Source organism: Aulonocara stuartgranti (assembly GCF_965226115.1).
Source record: "Aulonocara stuartgranti genome assembly, chromosome: 16".
Classification (NCBI taxonomy): Eukaryota; Metazoa; Chordata; class Actinopteri; order Cichliformes; family Cichlidae; genus Aulonocara; species Aulonocara stuartgranti.
Window position 1 is genome coordinate 14,036,338 of NC_138952.1, and position 20,167 is coordinate 14,056,504.

Below are 20,167 nucleotides of genomic sequence, written 5' to 3' on the forward strand. Positions count from 1 at the left end.
TTTCTCACCATTCAGCTATGCTCTTGTGAGAACGGATAACAGAGGTCTCGATGTCAATTGGGTGATACCTCATCCCCCTCAGCTCCAGAGTCTCATCAAGAGAGCCCACCACATAGAGGGCATCGTGACGCTCTGAGACACACAAACACCCACAGTCAGACTGTTCAGTTTATGTTTTGATACTAGAAAATACTTAAATTAGCTTTCCGTGGAAAGATTGCAGACTTTAAGTTAGACTAAGCATTGGTCACTCACCTCCGCTGGCATCGGTCAGCTCAGTGCGCCGCAGGAAGCCCAGGTAGCCGGTCCTTGCCCAGACTGTCTGAGTGTCCCCGAAGCTCAGCTTGGTGTTGAAGTGGTCAGCATGCAGCGCCTCCTCCCCATAAACTGTGTAGTATCCTGTGGCATTGTGGGGACTGCTCACCCAGATCTGATACACATATTAGTTACAATTGGTGACTGTTACATTCAGAAGCACACACTTTGCTCTTTCTTCTGGTCAAAGTTCTGAAGCGCTACAAACCCAATATGATGAGTCACAAGCTGCGTATTCCTCATGCTGATCCCATTAAAGGGTATCAAGTATAAAATCGGTGCCAAATCAACATACAGATCTATTTGTTGTGGTGACCTCTTGAAATAAGGGAGAAGCTGAAAGAACCCTGCAAACTTGTTCCAAAAAAAACAAAAGCCAAGTAAATTAATCACATTAACATTGAACTGCTGTTCAGCCTAAAAGGTCACTTTGTGTAGCTTTTACACAAATTTCAGCAAGATGTTTTAAAAAGCAGCACTGATATGTAAATAGACATTTGCTTCTACTGTGCTGAATGAATTCTGCTGCTAAAAACAAAAAAACAAAACACCTTAACTCTAAGATGTTTTTAGGTTATTGCAGAAAGCGACTGTAACCTGCTTTAAAGGGGACTGAATAATAAGTGGTTTTTCTTATTGTCTAGAGGTTGCCTTAGAGAGTGGATGGACTGAGGGACTTCAACAAGGTCTAGTAGAAGATAAATATGGATTATTTTAAACTGTGAATCATCCAAATCCAAATCCAAATCTGGAGATGGAAACAAGCACAACAGGTTCCCTTTAAGCACACAGAAGAGTGACTGACTGACTGACAGCTCTGCTCTCTTAAAAACCAACTCACCTCTCCTAGATGGGAGTCTCCCAAGGGTCCTTTAGTCTCCGTGTTTGCAATGATGACTTTTACTCCAGGGAGGATCTACAGCAGCAGACAGCCAGGACTCAAATTAACAAAAAAAGCCCTGGAAGCAGCAGCGTTACACACTATGTTGCTGTGTTTCAGTTCTTAGTTTTAAATTAGGCCGTACCTTTCCAGACTCCATCAGTGGCAGGCTGTGCGGTGACCCTCTCTCAACCAGGCGAACCCTGAAAAGACAAAGTGAGCAACGTCATATCCACTGTTTTTGTAAATATGACACGTAAATAAAGGAAAGAAAAAAACTTTGAGTACTAATTAGTTCAAAGTCGGGTCATGTTTTAAATGCATGTATATGAATGCATACTGTCACAGTGTTCCCACCTATCGTGCCGTAGTGCTCTCATGTCCACATAAACTGTGGTTGGATCTGGTCCAGCTGTACCCTGGGGAAAAAAGAAAGAAACAAGCAGATCCAGATATGAGCCAATAACCTATGTGCTACAGCTGTGGCATTAACGCTGCATGTTGCTTAAGTGGAGTGGGGTTTGGAAGCTGATTATGAAACTACTGCTGACAAAGCAAGGGGCAGCCAGAAGCCAACCAGCCAGGCTGCGATAGTTAGGACTCTGGCAAAACCTGGGCCATGTAAACACAAATACCTCCATCACCTGCTCTGTGGGAAAACCTGGAACATTTATTTAAATTCTAAATAATAATGCTTATAAAAAATGACTCAACAAAGTCTAAACATCATTTGTTTTGATTAAAAATCAAAGTACTTCAGTGCAGCTGAATTCTAAGTGATTCATTTTTCAAGTGCTGATTACAGCTGTCAGATATAGATCTCTTTGTGTGGGATTTGTCATCATTACTGCTGTGAGACTGGTCACAACAAGTTATGTTTTCCATCACTCGCTTTGCCAGTCTACAGCCAGAGCACAAGCCAGCAATGAGTCGCTGCACCGAGGTCTGTGAGTCACAGCCAAACACAGAAAGCAGGATTCAGTTTACTAAGCAGAGCACGTCTACCTGAACGACCACCTGTCAGTAACATAAAGGTTCCTCAGAACATACATAAGTAATTCATTAGTCTATATACTGAAAACAAGATAAAAACAAAATATGGTAAATTTTAAATATGTTCAAAAAGCTGAAAAACATTTATATATCCTAAAAACTGAATAAAAAGACACACAAACAATTATGCCCTGTTAGTTTGTATAATATTGTGGATTGAAGTATGAAAGTACAACATAAACTCTACTGATTATACCCTAATTTACTGAGTCGCAGCAGAGTTCATGCAGCCAGCTCATTGTATTATGTGTGGATCATGTATCTAAACCTGCTGTAGAGCAATGATCAGGAGCCAGCTGATAGAAGCAGGACTCGGCTGAAATAAATAGCGATACAGAAGCTGAAGCTCATCGGGAAGAGGAAAAAAAACGAGCTAAGTGCTGAAAAAAATAGTGAACTGTGGCTAAGCATGACAAAACTTCATGCAAAATAAATGACAAACGTGAAAACACAGAAACAGACCAAGCAGCAGAGCAAACAGCCACTCTTATCACACAGTACCTGCTCAGCCAGTTTCCCTAACCTGTTGGGCTGACAGGACAGGGCAGGACAGATAAATAAAGAGATATATGTGTATGTATTCAGATACGTGGGCAACTCTCATACACACTCAGACACACACATAAATCATCAGGGACTGAAAAAAATAAATAAAACTATAAAACAAAAGAACAAGACCAAAAACTGACAAAAGTCAAAGTCAAAACACGACTTATTTCACAGTTTTTATAAACTGGAACTAAATGTAAGATGAACCATTGCACTTTCTAAACTCTTCCTTAACATGCAGTGAGCTGGTAAATCAAGGTCTTGTATTTCACGCTTTAATTATCTAATAAAATAGTTTTATTTAATAAAAAGTTTTAAATGCCCCATTTTTTCCAGTTAAAGTGTTTTGGCTTGTGTTTCAGGGTGTGTACAGAGCTGCACTGCAGGAGCTAGAAAAAATAACCAACCAGTTAAATAAACGAGGAAATGAAATCCATCGGTTAGAGATAAAATAAACAAAGCTGTCTGCAGAGACAAAAAACAACTGGACTGCGTAGCAGTTTTCTAATTGAATCTTAATTTTTGATGGATTTATGATGAATTCTAATTAACTTTTTCAGTTTCTTTACATCGATACATCAATAATTACATCTTGTTGTCTTTTATTCTTCTCAGCTAATGCAAGCATCCACAAACTTTCCAAGTTCAACATCACTAACATTCATGCTTTTATGAAGTGCTGTCAAACCGACACCGCACAAGAATTTCATTAACATCTTTGCCATGAATCTTTGCCCAGATTCATGGCCTGCTTTGGCTCTAAAACACTGACATTCATTCATTCTGAACTTTTCCCAGCCCTCCCCCTTTCGCTTCTAATTTTCCTTGACCAGTGGGCCTACCTGCAAACAGATCGCTACGTTCACCCTGCAGCCGAAGGTGGTGCTCACAGCTCTCGGTGAAAGCCCCAGGTCTTTGAAGATCTTCGAGAAGGACTGAGTGAGGGCTATGCGGGGCCTTTCCTCTGCTACCACCATGCAGGTACGCACACAGGACAGGTTCACATTTCTCAGCTGGATATGGGGGGAAAAGAAGATCAGCATCAGCAAAACCTATGAACTTGAGAGTGATAAGATTATTTTGGTCTTTGCAGAAAAAAGGAGAAAAATCGTTTCTGTGTTCTAATATTAATAATTATTTTCATTAGGCATCTATTAGACCACAGACAGACCAGTCTTAAGTGCTGCAGACAGTAATCAGCAGGCAGACACGGAGCAGTGAAGTGCTTCACCATTGAGTACCCTCACTTTGTCTAGATAATTATGGTGCTGTTGCAACAGCACCGCAGGGAAAAGGACCATTTGAAGAGAATCACTTCAATTTTGTGCAAGAAAAACGCTGTGGTTTGTTGTTTCCCCGCAGTGACACTGTTCAACAGCTGAAGAGACAAACTGACCCGCAGTGCTTCTGTCTGTGAACCCAGTCCTTTGGTGCACATCTCCATGACTGAGTACGAGCAGAACGTGACGCGCACTTTGTACTGGCTGACGGCTGCAAGCCACAGAGATGCGTTGCTCTCCAACTCCAGCGGTGGAACCAGGATCGACTGATGGCCCGAGTACACACTGAAACAAGAAGATGCAGGCGAGAGAGTAAACAGGAATCCACAGAAAGAAAAGATAATAATCTGTGTCCAGATTTTCAAATGTTACTGGTGGTCGTTTGTTGAGAGCCCCTACCTGCACAGGCACCAGAGAGCAAAGCCCAGGCCGCAGTACGGGTCCAGACAGATGGCGATCTGCCGGGATGGGTAGAGCTCACACTGCAGCTTAATGGAGCGACACAAGGCACTGGTGGCAGCATGAGACATCTAGAAGAGACAATATGATATAAAAAAAGAAAAGACTGGGCGCTGCAGTAACATTCAGGGATTCATTACTTCACAGCAGACTAAGAACCTTTTAAGCCTTTACTGTTGTCCCATAAAATCAATCATAACTCCAGAACGTGCTGAAGTTCACCCAGTCAAACATGCCGTCTGTTCCTCTTTTTAATTAGACTTGCAAATCTGTCAAATAGGACTTCATAGTTTTTTTTTTGTAGTTCATTTCATTTATAGGCAAGTATCTGAATCCAGTTTTTCCAAATTAAGTGTGAACAAGAGGTACAGCTAATGTTAAAATGTCCTGCGACCTGACACTGAATGCAAGAAAAGTGCTAAAAAATAAAGGACTTCAAACCTTACTTTCTTTATATACCCTTCAAAAGATCAAATGTTTTTTATTGCCTCTTGAGTAGATTGTTGTAGTTAGTTACATGTCTGATAGGTACTAACATCCTGGGAAAAGGGGTTTTAAAGGGGGAAATTAGTCTCCTGATATATATGTCTAAAGATAAGCATTTGCCACCTTTTCTGATAATGATACACTTGATATCTGTTTGTAACAGGATTAATTGTAAAATCTTATTCATGAGTGCCTTAATGGGCTAGCCTCAGATTATCCCCATCACTCTCACGTGGTGGTCGTCTCAGGTCATTTGCTTAGGTCACTGGACCAACAGCTCTTCGTAGTCCCAAGATCCCACCTAGAACTTCATAAGCGTTTTCAGTTCCAGCTCTGGAACATCCTACCCCTCCATTTCAGGGTGTGCATTAACAGGAACAAAAAGAGGCAATATGATGGAAACATGTGAATCTACTGAACCAGACAGTTCCTTCAACATACTTTGACCCCTGCCAGGATGCCTGTCGTGGACACACTGAAGTCCAGGTAAGCCAGCATCTCTGGGGTTGGGGGCTTGTACATCTGGGGGCTCTTCTTCCTGGGGAGATCATCTGTAGGATGAAGAACGAGCGAATTAGGAGAACGTTCACTGCAGAAATTGATATTAAGCATTTGAGTGTGTGTACATAAATTACCAGTGTCCAGCACGGTGGGCCAGCTCTTGATGTCCACAGCAGCAGCAGCTTCTTTGGATTTCAGCAGCTTCGTTATTGCTTGGGTTGTCAGGATGCACACTGACTTGCTGACCTTTACCACAGATAGTAGAATCTAACTACATATGTTGTGTTGCTGTTCACACTGTTTTCTATTAGACAGTAAAGCGTCGCTAACAGAGCACAGATACATCTGAAGATCACTGACTTTAATGTATTTTTTAATGCATACAATCCACATTGACTGCCATAAGCACTTGATGTGTCCCCAAACAGCCTCTGTGTTACCTCAACGATCATTTTGACGGTGGGCAGAGTGGTGGCCAGGTTCTGTGGATGCGGCGGTCTGACGGTGACCGGCACACAGCCAGCGTACAGGCAGCCGTAGAAAGTGGCAATCAGGTCAATTCCTGCACATAATGTTTGTTTATATATATTTTTTCTCTTAAACCCAATGGAGTGAGGATGTTTTAAAAGGCCAAGAAGCACAGGGCAGCAGATGTTTGTTTTTTTACCTGGCGGATAGACAAGTGCTACGTGGTCTCCAGTGTTCAGGCGTCCCATCAGAGCTGCTGCCACTCGCTCTGCTCGCTTGTGCAGCTGCAGACAGGAAGCTGAGCTGGACACTGTGCCCTGACGAGAAAGCACAAGAGTAACATATATCTGCACCGTTCTCTTTATTTAATTCACCATTATCAAGATTTATCAGTCCACAAATGTCTAACAAGCTAACTTTGCATTACAACTTTTTTTCTTTCCTCTTATGAAAACTTGAGTTGCAGGAGTTTTGCATCACTTTAATGAAGTATCTTTATTCATGACTCACTTAATTTAACTGAATCAGGGTAACAGATAAACCTGAGACAACAATCTTTTTTGTAAAAAGGTTTTAAACTGAATTTCAAGGAAATTTACTGTAATAACACATCAGTGTTACTACCTTCAAAACCACATTCTATTTAGAGATCTTTCTATCGATCGTATTTGATCTTTCTTAAGTCAAACCCCAGTACAGACAATACCTTAGCATTGAGAACCAGAAACAGAGGATGGTCTGGAGTGGCCTGAGCTCTCCACTGTAGCACATCCTGAATGTAGAGGAACTAAAGGAAGAAAACACAAAATTAACTACAAAGATATCAAAGTGTCACACAGAAATAGGAGTTAACCTGTGGAATAGTTATGACAGTGATTTAAAAAGGTGTAGTTCATTTTCCTTGTTTAAAAACATGTTTAAAAATAGAGTAATAGAAAAATATAGAAATCAAGAATGAAAAGAGCAAAAAGGAGAAAAAAAAAAACAACCTCTTGATTCTTTTGCTTTGATGTAGTTACTTATCTAAGGTGGAAAGTTTTTTTTTTTCTTTGTTTTGTTTGTTTGTTTGTTTGTTTGGTTTTTGCTTTGTTTTATTATTTTCTTCAAGCCCTGTGTACAGGAGCTGCATACAAAAAGATATTTTGTGAAAAGGGTTGGCGTAATAAGCAAATGCTTCAGCCAATACCTTTTGATTAGCCTTGTCTCATGCTTTCTTTCTTTATGGTAGATTTTTGTTCTGTTTTCACTGTTTGTTTGTTTGTTTTTTTGTTTGTTTTTTCACTGTTTTCACTGAGATTTGAATTTGAATGTTAATCAATAAATCAATAAATCAAAAAATATCTTGTCTCACTTAATAAATGGTGTTAAATATTGTTGCATAATGGGACAAGGCTGTTTTTGCACATGAATAAGAAACATTTAAGGGGTAGAGCACATGTGCAGATGATGATCAAAAGGCAAAAAGGTGTAATGCATGATGGGAAAACAATCTGAGTTATGTGATGCCTGTGTTTTTTGCAGAAGGGAAGGCCATCTCTCAGTTGCATGTACACTCAAAAAAATAATTCATTGGATGAAGGTAATTTTATCTTGCCACTTATATTCCATCTAAACAAATCATGTTATATTAATCCATCTTGGTTGTGTTGTGTCAACACGATATATGTGTGTAGGTTTAACATAATATTAACATTAACATTCAATGAATTTGACTTTTGTTCAATCAACATGTTTGCACCACGTTAGTCTAATTAAATTTATTTAAATTCATCTTATATTGTTTAAACACTTTGGCACATCAAAAGTCAGTCTTGTCACATGAACTAGTAAAATATTTGTTTCTTACACCAATGATAATCTTGTTGAATGAATGAAATGTAACTTATGTCTGTAGTACATGTTGTATTCATATTACATAATGTTCAACAAAAAAATTTGTTTTACAGCAACTTCCAATCCACCCATCTTCTTATCTTTATCTGGGCTGTGGAAGTGATAGGGTAACAGGAGCAGGGTACAGACTGGACAGGTCACTAGTCTATCATACAGAGACAAACAACCATTTGCACTTCAACACATTTGGGTAATTTAGAATAACCAGCTACCCTTACAACTGCATGACTTTTAACTGTGGAGGAAACCAGAATACGCAGAGAGAACCCACTGCAAACTTTGCCACATTGTGGATTTGAACCCAGGATCTTCTTGCTCTGAGGCAACAGCACGAACCACCATGGCATTAATCTGTCAATACAGTCTTAACAAAAGTAGGAAAGCTATGCTTGATGATGCTTTATGTTGTTGTCCTTGACAAGTTAAACCATAAGAAATAGTAACAGCATACACGTGATGTGGTTGTCTGCCTCTTGTAACCCCAGTGATTTTCCTGTGGTTTGACATCTAATGTGATCTTCTGAATTTCGCGAGTCGACTCAAAAAAATGAAATTGGGTGGTTGTTACATGCACAAGATCCAGACTTGTAATTTGAACTAAATAATTCCATGTTTCTATGGTGAACGTAATTAAATCATGTAGCATCTGCATGAAATTCAGCAACTTAATTTGTTCTTGTTGAGATGACATCATACAATCTAGTAAGAGTGGCTGGATCCAGGCAACTCGTCTTTGTAACATCCGTGCTGTTCAATTTCCTGACTGAGGTTGTCCAACCAACTGAAGAGCACATAAATCTAGACTCAGATTTCTCCCTCAGGTGTGGATCCTTACCTGTGTCTGCAGTGTGTGAGAAAAGGTGTGGCATGGATGAAATGAGGATGACTATCTACCTTACGTGCCTGGTCATTGTCCTCCAGCTGTCCCAAGTCTCTCCCGCAGGCTTGTGCTATCCTCTTGCCTGCCACCAGGTTGCCCACTATCATAGAAGCAGGACCAACCTCTGTCCAGCACAACCAAAGCATCATCATCATACATCTCAGTGAAGTTAGCACCAAAAATCATTTTAAGGCAAACATATTGGAATAATTATTGTTGTGTTTTTGATCTCAGAGTGAGGTGTCTTGTGGTCTACCTGGCTGTTTCTGTCTCGGCTTGGGCAGGTTAGTGACGCATGTGTGAGGGCACATAAGGACATTGCAGGGGTGTAAAGCACCCTCCAGGAAGCGCTGCTTGGTCTCAGATATATGGATGCCGCCGAGGGGAGCCTTAGGAAGCGTGTTAGCAGGTACCAGAGCCAGGCAGTACACCCCAACCTGATGGATGCTGTCTATGGCCTGAAAACAAACAGCGAGGTTACACAAAGCTGTCAAGTGACGACTTTTACAGTGCCTGCTTTATATTTTTTTTGGTAAAGTTTGAGATTCATTTATTATTTTATAAACATGTAAATTCAAAAATAAACCAAATCAAAACAAAAAATATTGAGGACCTGGAGGACACGGCTCATCCACTGGAAGCTGTCTTCCTCTGAGGCGTCTGGCCTCTGCTCTGCCACCACGACGATCCTCTCGTCGTGCAGTACAGACACAGAAAACACTGCGATCCTGGGGAGCAAAGCAACACCGTCACAAACTGGCTGTCCTGCTCAACAAGAAGTGCAAACTTTCATAATTTCCATGCCGCTTCCTCCTTTACCTTCCCCTGTACACAAACTTCATGGGCTCCACGGCCAGCGCTGTGGCAACTACGTCATCAGCGTTATGTCTCCGCCCACTGACGACCATCAGTCCATCCATCTTTCCCACAACAAACACAAGGCTGTCCTGGAAAGAGTCACAAAAGTTCATGTGGTGATCCGCACAACACACGAGCTCCTGGTGCAAAGAAATCTGAATGCCTCAAAAGGTTTACAGACGTCTTATAAACTATCATCAAACTCTTCATCCAGGAGCTGTCATGTCCTCAAAGGGAAAACAATTATGCTTTAAACTTGGAAATTAAAAAAACATCACCATTTGTCAAGTGATAATGACACTGGTATGATCATCTCCATGATTTTAACAAATAAACTCAGGTCAGCTCCATCTTTCACTGGTTTGAAAGTCTATAAACACAAAAGCAATCCTTCAAAATAAAGAGATTTACGTTTCTTTCTTTCTTTTGAAACTGCTGAATAATCCAATTCAGAAATAAACTGCCGACAGGGAGTTTAGTGAAATATCCTAAAAGAAAAATTAATATTTTAGACTAAAATCAAATGCCATAGCCTCAGAGACCGTTTTCTTCAATTCTGTGAGCACATTAAATTAAAATACGAACAAATACCTGCAACAATTACAGAGATGATTGGTCTTTGCGCATTGACTGGATGGACCCTTTAACTGGGCAATCTAATGTTGCAAATAGTTAGTTTAGTTAGTAAAACATTTGCATATTTGTTACTAAACTCACTGTTGACTAACAACCACTAACACAAACCATTGAGAGTCTTCCTGAGTAATTTAGAAAATCACAAACCAGAGTAGAGGCAACAAGATGGTAAAACTGATAATATTACATGTGGCGCTTCATGCTGATTATTTCTGACAGATATTAATATCTGTTCTATTAAGCAGAAAAACCCATTATCATTATTTTTTATTTTTTGCTGCCAGAACGGTCACAGAGGTACTAGAGATCTGAAAGGACAGTTAAAATGTACCTGTGTAAAGCTGTAAGACTGACATTAAATCAAGGGAAGGTTAAAAGGAAATCTAAAGAGGAACTTACTGGCCCTACAAAGCCCAGCAGTGAGGTTCTAGTGAAAGGTCGGCCACTGATCGGGATCCCAGACGGTGTTACAGGGACAGTCTGCAAGAAGATACAACACTATTAAAACCAAACATCAAAACAAACAGATACTGCCTTCACTTAATAGAAGTCCAATCAGATGATGACTCATTTAATTTTAGTGCTATCAATTAAGAAGATTTTTAGAAATGTGGTGCTATTACACTGCACATATGAAGTGACACTCATGAATAATAAGATTAGGAGAAAAGCGCTGAATCCTTTGTCACACCTGACCACTTACAGAAATAACGAAACACCAACCTCAAAGATGTTCTTGGTCATGCCTGGGAGGCCGTAGTAAGCGACACCGGTGCTGCCTGAGCTCACGCAGATCTCTCCGACCTCGTCTGTCTGACAGAGATAAGGTATTCCCTCGGCTCGCACCACACAGACCAAGGCTGGAAATGCAAAATGGACACAGAAGGATGGGCACAAGGAAGAATGAGTCATAAGGTCAATATTTAAATCGATTCAAAGATCCCGGTTTGCATTAAGCTTTTCAAAAACTTCTATGAAACACTTCAAAAAGTTCAAACAGTAAAATTTGGTAAATAATTTCATTTAAGTTGGATGTGGTGATTTATTGGTGATGCGTTTAAAATGTTGTTTTAAAAGAGGCTTTTAAGGTGAATATTTTGCTACAAGCACTTTTATATGGTTAGATATTTCAGTGTCAGCATGTACACATTTTTTTTTTTTAATTTTTGAAAATCTCCTTTTTCTCAACCTTCTTCAGAATCAGTATTTTAGTCATTAACATCAGTAAAATGTTAATAATGTGCATGGTATACTGTACCTCCAGGCATGACCTGTCCCACATCCTGCACTGTAAGAACAGAGAGTTTCTCCTCAGTGTCCACACGGATCACCCCATGACTCAGCCCACCCATGGACAGCACCGCCTTCCCGGGAGGAGGAACCCCCATTTCTGGAGGTCTGCGGGACACACAGTCATGCTATTACTTAAGCCATACTATCACTTAAATTCTTCCTTTTCTGCTTACGGCAGTCAGACTGAGCCATCTACTGGTGTAGTACAGTGACAGCAGTACTAACACTTAAAAAGAAGATATGAACTGGTTCTGGAGAAATTTAATGACTCTGTGGCTCCATCACATTTCTTAACTCTTGCATATATTTAAATTTGCATTTTTCTCACTAAAAATAGTGCCAGCTTTTCAACTTGAAGCATTTTCTTGCCTCCCAATCCGTCTGGCATCGTAATCTTCCTCCAAAACTGAGCTTCACAATCAGCAGAAAGCTGTGAGACTCTACAGTCTGCGCTGTGATCAACAGAACAAATCTCCCTTCCTCCCTGCAGGAACCAGCTGATGTTGCAAGCATGGTGTGACATAACAGCAGCACAGAAAGCCAAAGAGGCTGCTTTTGTTCTCGTCAAGTGCAGTAACGGAAGCGCACCTGCGGATGGCGACAGTCATTGCTTCTGAAGAGCTGGCACATGGACAGATCACCTCAGGTCGCAGCCCACGTGACTGAAACACGTTGAGGAAGGCATCGCAGGAGGATATCGACCCTGGGGTAACACACACACACACACACACACACACACACACACACACACACACACACACACACACACACACACAGAGCACCGGGCAGACAAACAAAGCAAATCAATAATAATTTCTTGGGACTCCAGGGTGTTGTTTTATTAAATGAGCCTCTGCAGATGGACTCACATGGGTTAGCTCCGTCAGCAACGATAAGCATTCGCAGTGAGCTCAGGCTGATGTCTCTCTGGTCTCTCTGGGCCAGCAGAGACCAGTGCATGTCCCTCGACTTCACCACTGCTACCCGAGCTGCACGGGGGACACAAAGACAAAAGCAATGACCGACACAATCATGACCTCTGTGGTCCAGTTTGACGAGATCATAAAACCAGACAGCAAGGAGCGACGCAAGCTGACTCAGTCGCCAACAGATGATTGAGCAGAGCTGTGGATCAGTTTTATTCAGGGCACACAACCCCAGAAATCAATAGGTCCAACAAATGATCTCTTTAATCCATCCACTCGTGTCAAACGTGCACTGAGAATCAAAACAGTAACAAGCAGGAATAAAATCTGGTCTTCTTAACAATAAAACACCTGAAGTGTATCTTCCCTAAGGTAGCTTCTTGTGAAAAGTGTGCTCTGTCCTCGTTTTCCGAATTAAACAGCAACAAAAAAAGATCTAAATTCCTTACTAACCCTAAATAGATGGACTGGCCCTTACCTTTATATGTGTGAACCTTCATTATCCAAGACAGAGGGTTGACTTTCATCAGGGAGTAGGGAATGCTGATCACATGCATCCGATTCATGACGCTCTGCCAGGAGAGCAGTAAGCATTGAGATGAGCTCCAATATATGCCAGAAATGCATCACAACTAAATGAGGTCACTGTAAACACGCTGCAGGTTATGATTTTATCTGCCAAGAGTACAAAAATAAGCCTGTTTATACACGTAACAACAAATCACGTATGACCTAAGGCACCGGGAATTCTCATGCATGTTTGAAAGCAGTCAATCAAAGCTGGGATGTCTGTGTCAGTGGAAGCAGCTTTATTTTTCACAGGTTTGAAACTCCTCAGTGGTTAGATAAGATGCTTTTTCCCCCCCATCAGGACTTCATTAGTTTGAATGCATTTACATACTGATAAAGGCCTCAGTGGGAAGCCGGTTAGATAAGTTTCAGTTTTTATCTGCAAACTGAGCTCAGATCTCCTCCATTTCTCATTATATAAGCGCCCCATTAGCTCTACTAGAGGTCTGGAGACTACTTACAGTGAGAACACCGTGCCATAATCCTGCTTCTCTCTTGAAGTCCAGGACGTTGGTTATCGTCTCACCTACAAATAAAAAAAAGGAGAATTTTTCAAGGTTAGGAGCACAACACAGTTACATAAGTTTCTGTAATTCTGACTGTAGCAGCAGTGGTTTGAGTAAGCCAAATTAAGTTACAGAAACAGATCCGGAGAGTCTCTGGGGGTTGCTGGTGCTGTTTGCAGTTACTCAGAACAAAAGTAGGACACTAGAAGAAAGGAGCTACTTTATGTTCTCTTTCTTTTTAAGCAGACCTGACCCAGGTATGATGGAAGGAACGCAACCAACTGAGCAGCTGCATTTATCAAATGAGACTGTATTTACACCTAAAAGTGTCTCAGAGCATTTCTCCTGCCAGCACCAACTGAACTTTCTCCATGTCGGAAGAAGTGATAAATGATGGAGGGAAAAATTGCAGAAACAAAGTATGACCAAAAAAGTAAATTAAGATTCCTCCTCACCTTCAGTGTAGCCACAGGCCTGCGTGAGGGCATGACAGTGAGCCAGCATGGCTGAATGGGACACTGTGATTCCCATGGTGCTTCCTTCTTTGCTGGTTTTATACTAGATGTAAGAAGCATAAAGGGAAAAAAAACCAGTTTCATTAGGAAGAAAAAGGATCTGGTAAAAACAAAAACTGCCTAATAAGTTGAATAAGTAAAAAACAAATCCAGTAAAAACCATCGCGTCACATCCTTTGATTAAACCCCACTTACTTCTATGTAGGCAATGTCGTTACTGGCTTCCCGTATTGGAGGGTGCCAGTCTTTTGGAGGCTTCACAACATGTTTTCCATCTGTCACAAACCACAGCAACCGCGGCCAGCCTGCAGAGACAGAGACATGAAGTCATCTCAAACCAAATGAAACTATGCACACACATTCACAATGAAAACAAAACAGGCTGTACCTTTGAAAGTGGCAACCTCCCCTGTTTGTGCTTTGGGCAGGCCTTTCTGACAGGCGTCAGTGGTCAGTGCCAACGTGACGCCGCAGCTGCCCAACAGAAAGCCGATCTGTTGACTTCCCGCATCCTGGGGGAGCAAAGAGAGTATCTGTCACACACAACGATCAACTACTAAAAACAGAAAAATTCAAAATAACTTTGAGAAAGGATGCGCCGAGGGAATGTGGGAATTGCTAATGGAGTGAAAACAAGGCAATGACAAGAAGAAGAAGAAGAAAACAAAGAAGAAGAAGAAACCTCAGAGCATCACAGCAGCATCAAAGCAGCAGCAGGTGAGCAAGCGGAGTGACGGCCAGTCACTATTAAAAACTCTACTGCTGTGCATCAAAGCCAGACTGTAGCAGGAATGAAACCCGAGATCTGACACACGCTCGCTCCTATTTGATTGGCTGTGCAAATGAGCTTATAGCTAAACTCGTGCTGTGCAAAGTGCGCTGCTCAGAAAAGCAAAAAAAAAAAAAGGTGGGAGACTCAAGATGGGTGGGGAGAGGCGGAAAGAAAGAAGAGGAGGGTAATAGGGATAAAGAGAGGGACACAACGAGAGGACGAGGAATGATAGGAGCTGACAGAGTGAGCAAATGAGCGTCTGACTCCTGAGAACAGTTGGCCTGTGATCTATTTTGACTAGAATAACACATCATTTCACCTCACTCAAATCTCATTAATTACAGCACAGAGTCTGCCAACAGCATGCTTATAAAGGGCAATCACGAACAGGCATTAATATTCAGGCTGTGCAACTAATATGGATAAATTTAGATCGGCTTGAGCTGATCGATGCTCTGGGAACCGCAAAACATCATAAGCTAATACTCTGCATTTAAACATTTAAGAGATCAGATTTACAAAGATGTGATTTAGCGTAAGGAACGTCAAAGAGAGTGAAGATTAGCACTGAATCAAAAACTGCATCTGACTTAAGTACGTCTCTCATGTAAACACATTGAGGTCAGATGTCCAGTAGGGGTCAGTAAAACGTCAAAAATCACACATTCCCAGGAGACCCTCATTGCTTTACCTTTCTGGTCAGCGGCACTTCAATAGGTACAGGTACGAGCTCCGCCAGGAGACAGCCGTAGAAGGCCACCATGAACATCACCGGATCATTGTTGGGGAAAACAAGTGCAACCTGCAGGTGTGTTCAAGACATGGTTACAATACACCAACATTACTGTTTTAATGGACAGTATTGTGGACTGACGGTGACACTAAACATGTCATACAAATAATAAAGCTTTAAAGTTTAAGAAATCATTGCTTTCTACCAGAGAGTTAGTTGACAACTCTAGCTTCACAACAATAATATTTATATTTTCAATAAATCCTTGGTTTTAGTCAACAGTCAGTTATTCTATCTTGGCTTGGGTCTGTTTTCTGTTCACTGTAGCCCCCATTAAACGTGAAACTGCCGTTTTTGCATCAGACAAAAATCACACATGCACCATCTCGCACCAAAACAAACAGGCTTCTCAGCCAGCCTCCCCCATCTTTTTTGATTATTTTAGACAAGAAAAAAAGTCCAGCCACAACGATTAACCCAAGCAAGTCAACTAGACCCAAGCCGAGCCGTTTTTGCAGCTTTCCTCTGCTCAGGGTGAAACTGAAAGCAGAGGAGCAGAGGAGAGCCGCAAAACAACTTTAGAGACCCTGAAAATGAGATGAAATTAAATGTCTACACATAAATTAGGTTTTTAAACTTTACAGTTATGAACTGTGCCAGACTGGGCTCGCTCATTTCACTTTTACGTTCCCAGTCAAAGATTTCAAGGTAATAATGTAGATACAGACTTGGCTTAACACAAACATGTGAGGAATGGGACTTTCCTCTCTGCTAAGAAGTAAGGAAGCACTCCATTAATTATTTCATAGGAAAAAAAAATTGTTTTCTGCTATATTAATGTTCCAAATTCAAATAGAATATTAAAGCTTTTAAGTGGATCTAAAACAACAAAAGTAAACGCAAATTAGAGAGCTGGTCACTTTTTCATCTAGCAGGAAAAGGCAGTAACTATATTTCCCAAAAGGTTCCTACTGTATGTAGGAATACTTTCAGCCCCCTGTTTTGTTTTGTTTTATTTTATTTTCTCACGTCATTGAATTTATTTGGTGATTAATTCCATGTTGAATATTTGTAATAGTGCTGATTGATTGAGTGAAATGCCAAAAAATGTAACACATTCAATCGCCACCGAACACACTGTAATATATCATGACTTACTCTGTCTCCAGGCACGAGCAGAGGCTCATTTCTGCTGCTCAGCTTATTAAGAAGCGTATAGGCCAGTTTCTGACTGCGGGTCCACAGTTTACCTGCAGAGGTTAACACACATTGTCAACGAGTGCCTTTGATTTAACTATTCTAACCTGCAAAACAACATTTAAACAGCAGAATACATCATGTCTGTTTTTCAAAGACACAGTGGATGAAAAGAGGTGCTATTCTTTTCCATCTGAATTGTCATTTCTGGGCCAACATCCACAGGCTAACACCTACCATAGGTGAGTGTGTAGACGGGTTTGCCAGCATTGTCGAGTGCTGTCAGGCAGGGGCTCTTGGGCTGAGTGGTTCCCCACCTTTGTAGGGCTGCTGGCAAGGAGGGAGGCCAGTTGGTCACCACCCCAAGAGGCTCCCCTTCCAGGGGACACATCTGCTGGCCTTCTGGCTTTGGCTGGTTGGGATCTGGCTGCTGGACTGAAAACATGAAGAAGATGAATTGGACATCTTTAAGACTTTGATTCGAATTGAGCGTAATATAAGCTCCTGAGCTGCTTGATAAAGAAGACCGGCTAGTCTGCAAAGAAATGGTAAATATGTAAATTAAACAACACTTGTAAGGAGGACAGGGGAGGAAAAAAAAGAGTGTGAGAAAAAAAAGACAATGAGGAAGGTGTGATGGAAAAGGAAAAGCTGGAGGATATACAGTGAGCTGTGTTCTGTCCTCATGAGTCTAAGCTGCCTATTATTCCTACTTGTGAGAAACTCGAAGCTGCTGCTTACTGGAAATCAGTCTCGCCTCGCTCCTTCTTTAAGTACTCTATTGACTTCTGGATTTGACTTCCATCTCTTCATCTCTATTCTTACCTTCAGACTCTCTGAGCAGTAGAGTTCAGACCTGTTTAAAGAAGCAGGTAAGCCATATCTCTGCCAAATATAACATCTTTATCAGTGTTTGGATCCTACCTCTGAGTGTGTTTTTCTGCTCACACTGAAGCTTGCCATACCACAAGGAGAAGCTTTACAGTTACCTGCTGATGCACTGCTATTCCCGCAGCATTTTCATTCACTCAGTGTTTATTCAGAGTGGCAGAGTACCACCCAGACCCACCGATGGGTTTGGTTGGAATGGAGGAAATGGTTAGGAAGGGCTGGTCCAGTCCGTGTGCACTTCCCTAAAAAATTCCCTTTCAACACCTGGTGGTCTTCGGGGCCAAAATAACCACCACTGAGCTAAAACCGTGCCTTGGTGGTTTACTTGTGGGACCTGGCAAGGTCACAGTCACATTTTTATCTCAGCCACAACAAGAATTAGACAGATCACTATTATTAGAGCTGGAAAACCAACGCAATGTGAGCATCACATTCGAAAGAGTAGGAGTGTGAAAGAGTTTCTCTTCACGAAGATTTATTGATTCAGCAGAATCACTGTAATTACATTCAGGTGGGCTTACCATCCAAAAGCTCCTCAAAGTCGTCAACAAAGAACTCGCGCAACGGTGGACGCTTTGGTCTCTTCAGTGTATTGAGCAGCTGCTGGATTTTGTTGGAGACGCGACTGTTGACTGGAACACCTATAAAATGAGTTTTATGGAGATGAAAAGACAAAATAAAGGTTGGGAGGACATAAACATGACAAGAAAAAAAAACATGTAGAGAAATACAGACGGGAAAAAGTGGAGATAATTGTGATGGCGCAGGTGGGACGTGGGCATGTGCAGACAGATTGATTGAGAGATTGATGGAGGACGGGGGTGGATAAGGGAGGGACAGATAAGGAAAGAAAAGGAGACAAGGTCAGTGTGTTTTTCTAATGAGGCACAGAGGACAACCAGCTGTCAGTCACACTGTGGCAGGACAACAAAGCAGTGGAGCACGAGGTCCTGCGCTGTACAGTCACCTTAAAGACATAGTGTTTTAGTAGGAAGTCTCAGGAATCACTGCGAGACCTCAAAGGCTAAGAAAAAAGGAAATCAGGAAACGAGGAGCCGCCTCGCCTGCTGCCTAGCAACAAAGATGTACTCGCTGCAGAAAATGATTCATGAGGTGTCTCAAAAGGTGCCTGTTTCATGCTATAAAATATAGACAGTGAGAGGCTAAAATCACCTAACCCCGACTTAAATCAGAACACAGATAAATGGTCTGACATGCATGTTACACTTTAAAATTAACCCTTAAATCGTTTTTTTTTATATAAAAACTGAGCCAGATCATAAAAGGAGAGAAAACAAGACAAACAAAACAACAAACAAAATAATAGACTCCGAATGAAACTTGCGTTGTGCCGTTAGAGTCATGTTTGAGGTGAGGTTCAGTCTATAAACATCATCAGACATTATTTTTACCCGATAAATATACAGTTAGCTTTAAAAGGGGGGCAGCTGTGTTCGACAACCCAGACAGCCACGGGAGCTAAAGGCCACAGCTGCACACAGTTTGCCTGATTTATCTTACTATAATAAGCCTAGCTCAGACAGACCCTGCCTCCTCATGCAGGGACAGATGTACCAGGGATCGACCCTGTGGGGGTCAGTGCAGCACCTGATGGACCAATTAGACAGCAGCCCCTAACATCCTGGCTCTGAACTCCCCCACCCACCTCATCATGAGGCTTGATCGCTCATATCTGGACCAACCAGGACCCGTCTGTGATGATGACGATAATTAATGTGTTCATGATCTTATAATGAATGCATTTACAGCCATAAATTGCTGTAGTAATCTCTGGCTCTTCCTTAATGTGGGACAAAATGTTACACCACGTCTTTACAGTAAACAATAACAGAGTTATAGGATCGGGCTAGTATTAGTCCATCTTTTTCCTATTGTTAACAAATCCCAGCCAAAAATTGTCTCTGGGGCCCAGTCTTGCTGAGCACTTTAAACATAAAAATGCGTCATAAAAACACGGTCCTGTTTTTTAAAAACATTCAATTTCCTGTGTCAGCTGGGCACTGCAGCTTTTAGGATTTTCTATTCAGACATTTATATTTGCAAAGGTGTGTTTATAGTGACTATCTCCAGCCATGGATTTAGGCAGGATGGTGTACAGTATGTGAAACTGGCTCAAAATAACCCACAGTGACTCATAATGAGGGAACATGTTGCCCACTGCAACAGCATGGTTCACTTGATGCATTTGTCATTGTTTCTGGATGATAATGGAGGTCGGCGGGATAAAAATAAGCCTTATCAGGCTACGGATACAATAAACACCTGTTCGTAATAATAACTTACTGTTGCTTTTGGTCTTTTGATAGGATAAAGCGATGTGGAAAAGAAAGTTTGCATAGGGCTCTGTGCAGTGCTGTGAAAACTAACTATGGAGCATGACTCATCAGCTTGTAGAACCACATTTAGCAGCAATAACTTGAAGTAATAATTTTCTGTATGACTTTATCAGTCTCTCACATCGTTTTGAAGGTATTTTTGGCTGCTC

General features: G+C 41.4%; 1 protein-coding gene across 8 annotated transcripts in view; it reads right to left on the reverse strand.

Moving 5' to 3' along the window:
* dip2a (disco-interacting protein 2 homolog A) overlaps positions 1 to 20,167 on the reverse strand; it is a 90,986-nt gene that overhangs the window by 2,143 nt on the left and 68,676 nt on the right. For 2 of the 8 annotated variants that reach the window (XM_082507787.1, XM_082507783.1), the window contains 32 exons: positions 18,183 to 18,302; positions 17,008 to 17,205; positions 16,732 to 16,823; positions 15,532 to 15,642; positions 14,457 to 14,580; positions 14,264 to 14,373; positions 14,009 to 14,111; positions 13,509 to 13,573; positions 12,956 to 13,049; positions 12,421 to 12,540; positions 12,140 to 12,254; positions 11,517 to 11,656; positions 10,982 to 11,118; positions 10,658 to 10,738; positions 9,584 to 9,711; positions 9,378 to 9,492; positions 9,021 to 9,222; positions 8,788 to 8,888; positions 6,698 to 6,778; positions 6,191 to 6,308; positions 5,964 to 6,085; positions 5,658 to 5,769; positions 5,464 to 5,573; positions 4,477 to 4,607; positions 4,194 to 4,362; positions 3,640 to 3,810; positions 2,750 to 2,779; positions 1,553 to 1,614; positions 1,341 to 1,398; positions 1,157 to 1,231; positions 256 to 430; positions 9 to 132 (listed from right to left, as the gene is read on the reverse strand). In XM_082507787.1, the coding sequence (XP_082363913.1) occupies positions 9 to 132; positions 256 to 430; positions 1,157 to 1,231; positions 1,341 to 1,398; positions 1,553 to 1,614; positions 2,750 to 2,779; positions 3,640 to 3,810; positions 4,194 to 4,362; positions 4,477 to 4,607; positions 5,464 to 5,573; positions 5,658 to 5,769; positions 5,964 to 6,085; positions 6,191 to 6,308; positions 6,698 to 6,778; positions 8,788 to 8,888; positions 9,021 to 9,222; positions 9,378 to 9,492; positions 9,584 to 9,711; positions 10,658 to 10,738; positions 10,982 to 11,118; positions 11,517 to 11,656; positions 12,140 to 12,254; positions 12,421 to 12,540; positions 12,956 to 13,049; positions 13,509 to 13,573; positions 14,009 to 14,111; positions 14,264 to 14,373; positions 14,457 to 14,580; positions 15,532 to 15,642; positions 16,732 to 16,823; positions 17,008 to 17,205; positions 18,183 to 18,302 (3,694 nt within the window). Of the gene's footprint in view, positions 1 to 8; positions 133 to 255; positions 431 to 1,156; positions 1,232 to 1,340; positions 1,399 to 1,552; positions 1,615 to 2,749; positions 2,780 to 3,639; positions 3,811 to 4,193; positions 4,363 to 4,476; positions 4,608 to 5,463; positions 5,574 to 5,657; positions 5,770 to 5,963; positions 6,086 to 6,190; positions 6,309 to 6,697; positions 6,779 to 8,778; positions 8,889 to 9,020; positions 9,223 to 9,377; positions 9,493 to 9,583; positions 9,712 to 10,657; positions 10,739 to 10,981; positions 11,119 to 11,516; positions 11,657 to 12,139; positions 12,255 to 12,420; positions 12,541 to 12,955; positions 13,050 to 13,508; positions 13,574 to 14,008; positions 14,112 to 14,263; positions 14,374 to 14,456; positions 14,581 to 15,531; positions 15,643 to 16,731; positions 16,824 to 17,007; positions 17,206 to 18,182; positions 18,303 to 20,167 lie in introns of all 8 variants that reach the window. The other 6 variants (XM_082507786.1, XM_082507782.1, XM_082507789.1 and 3 more) reach the window with 3 other exon arrangements.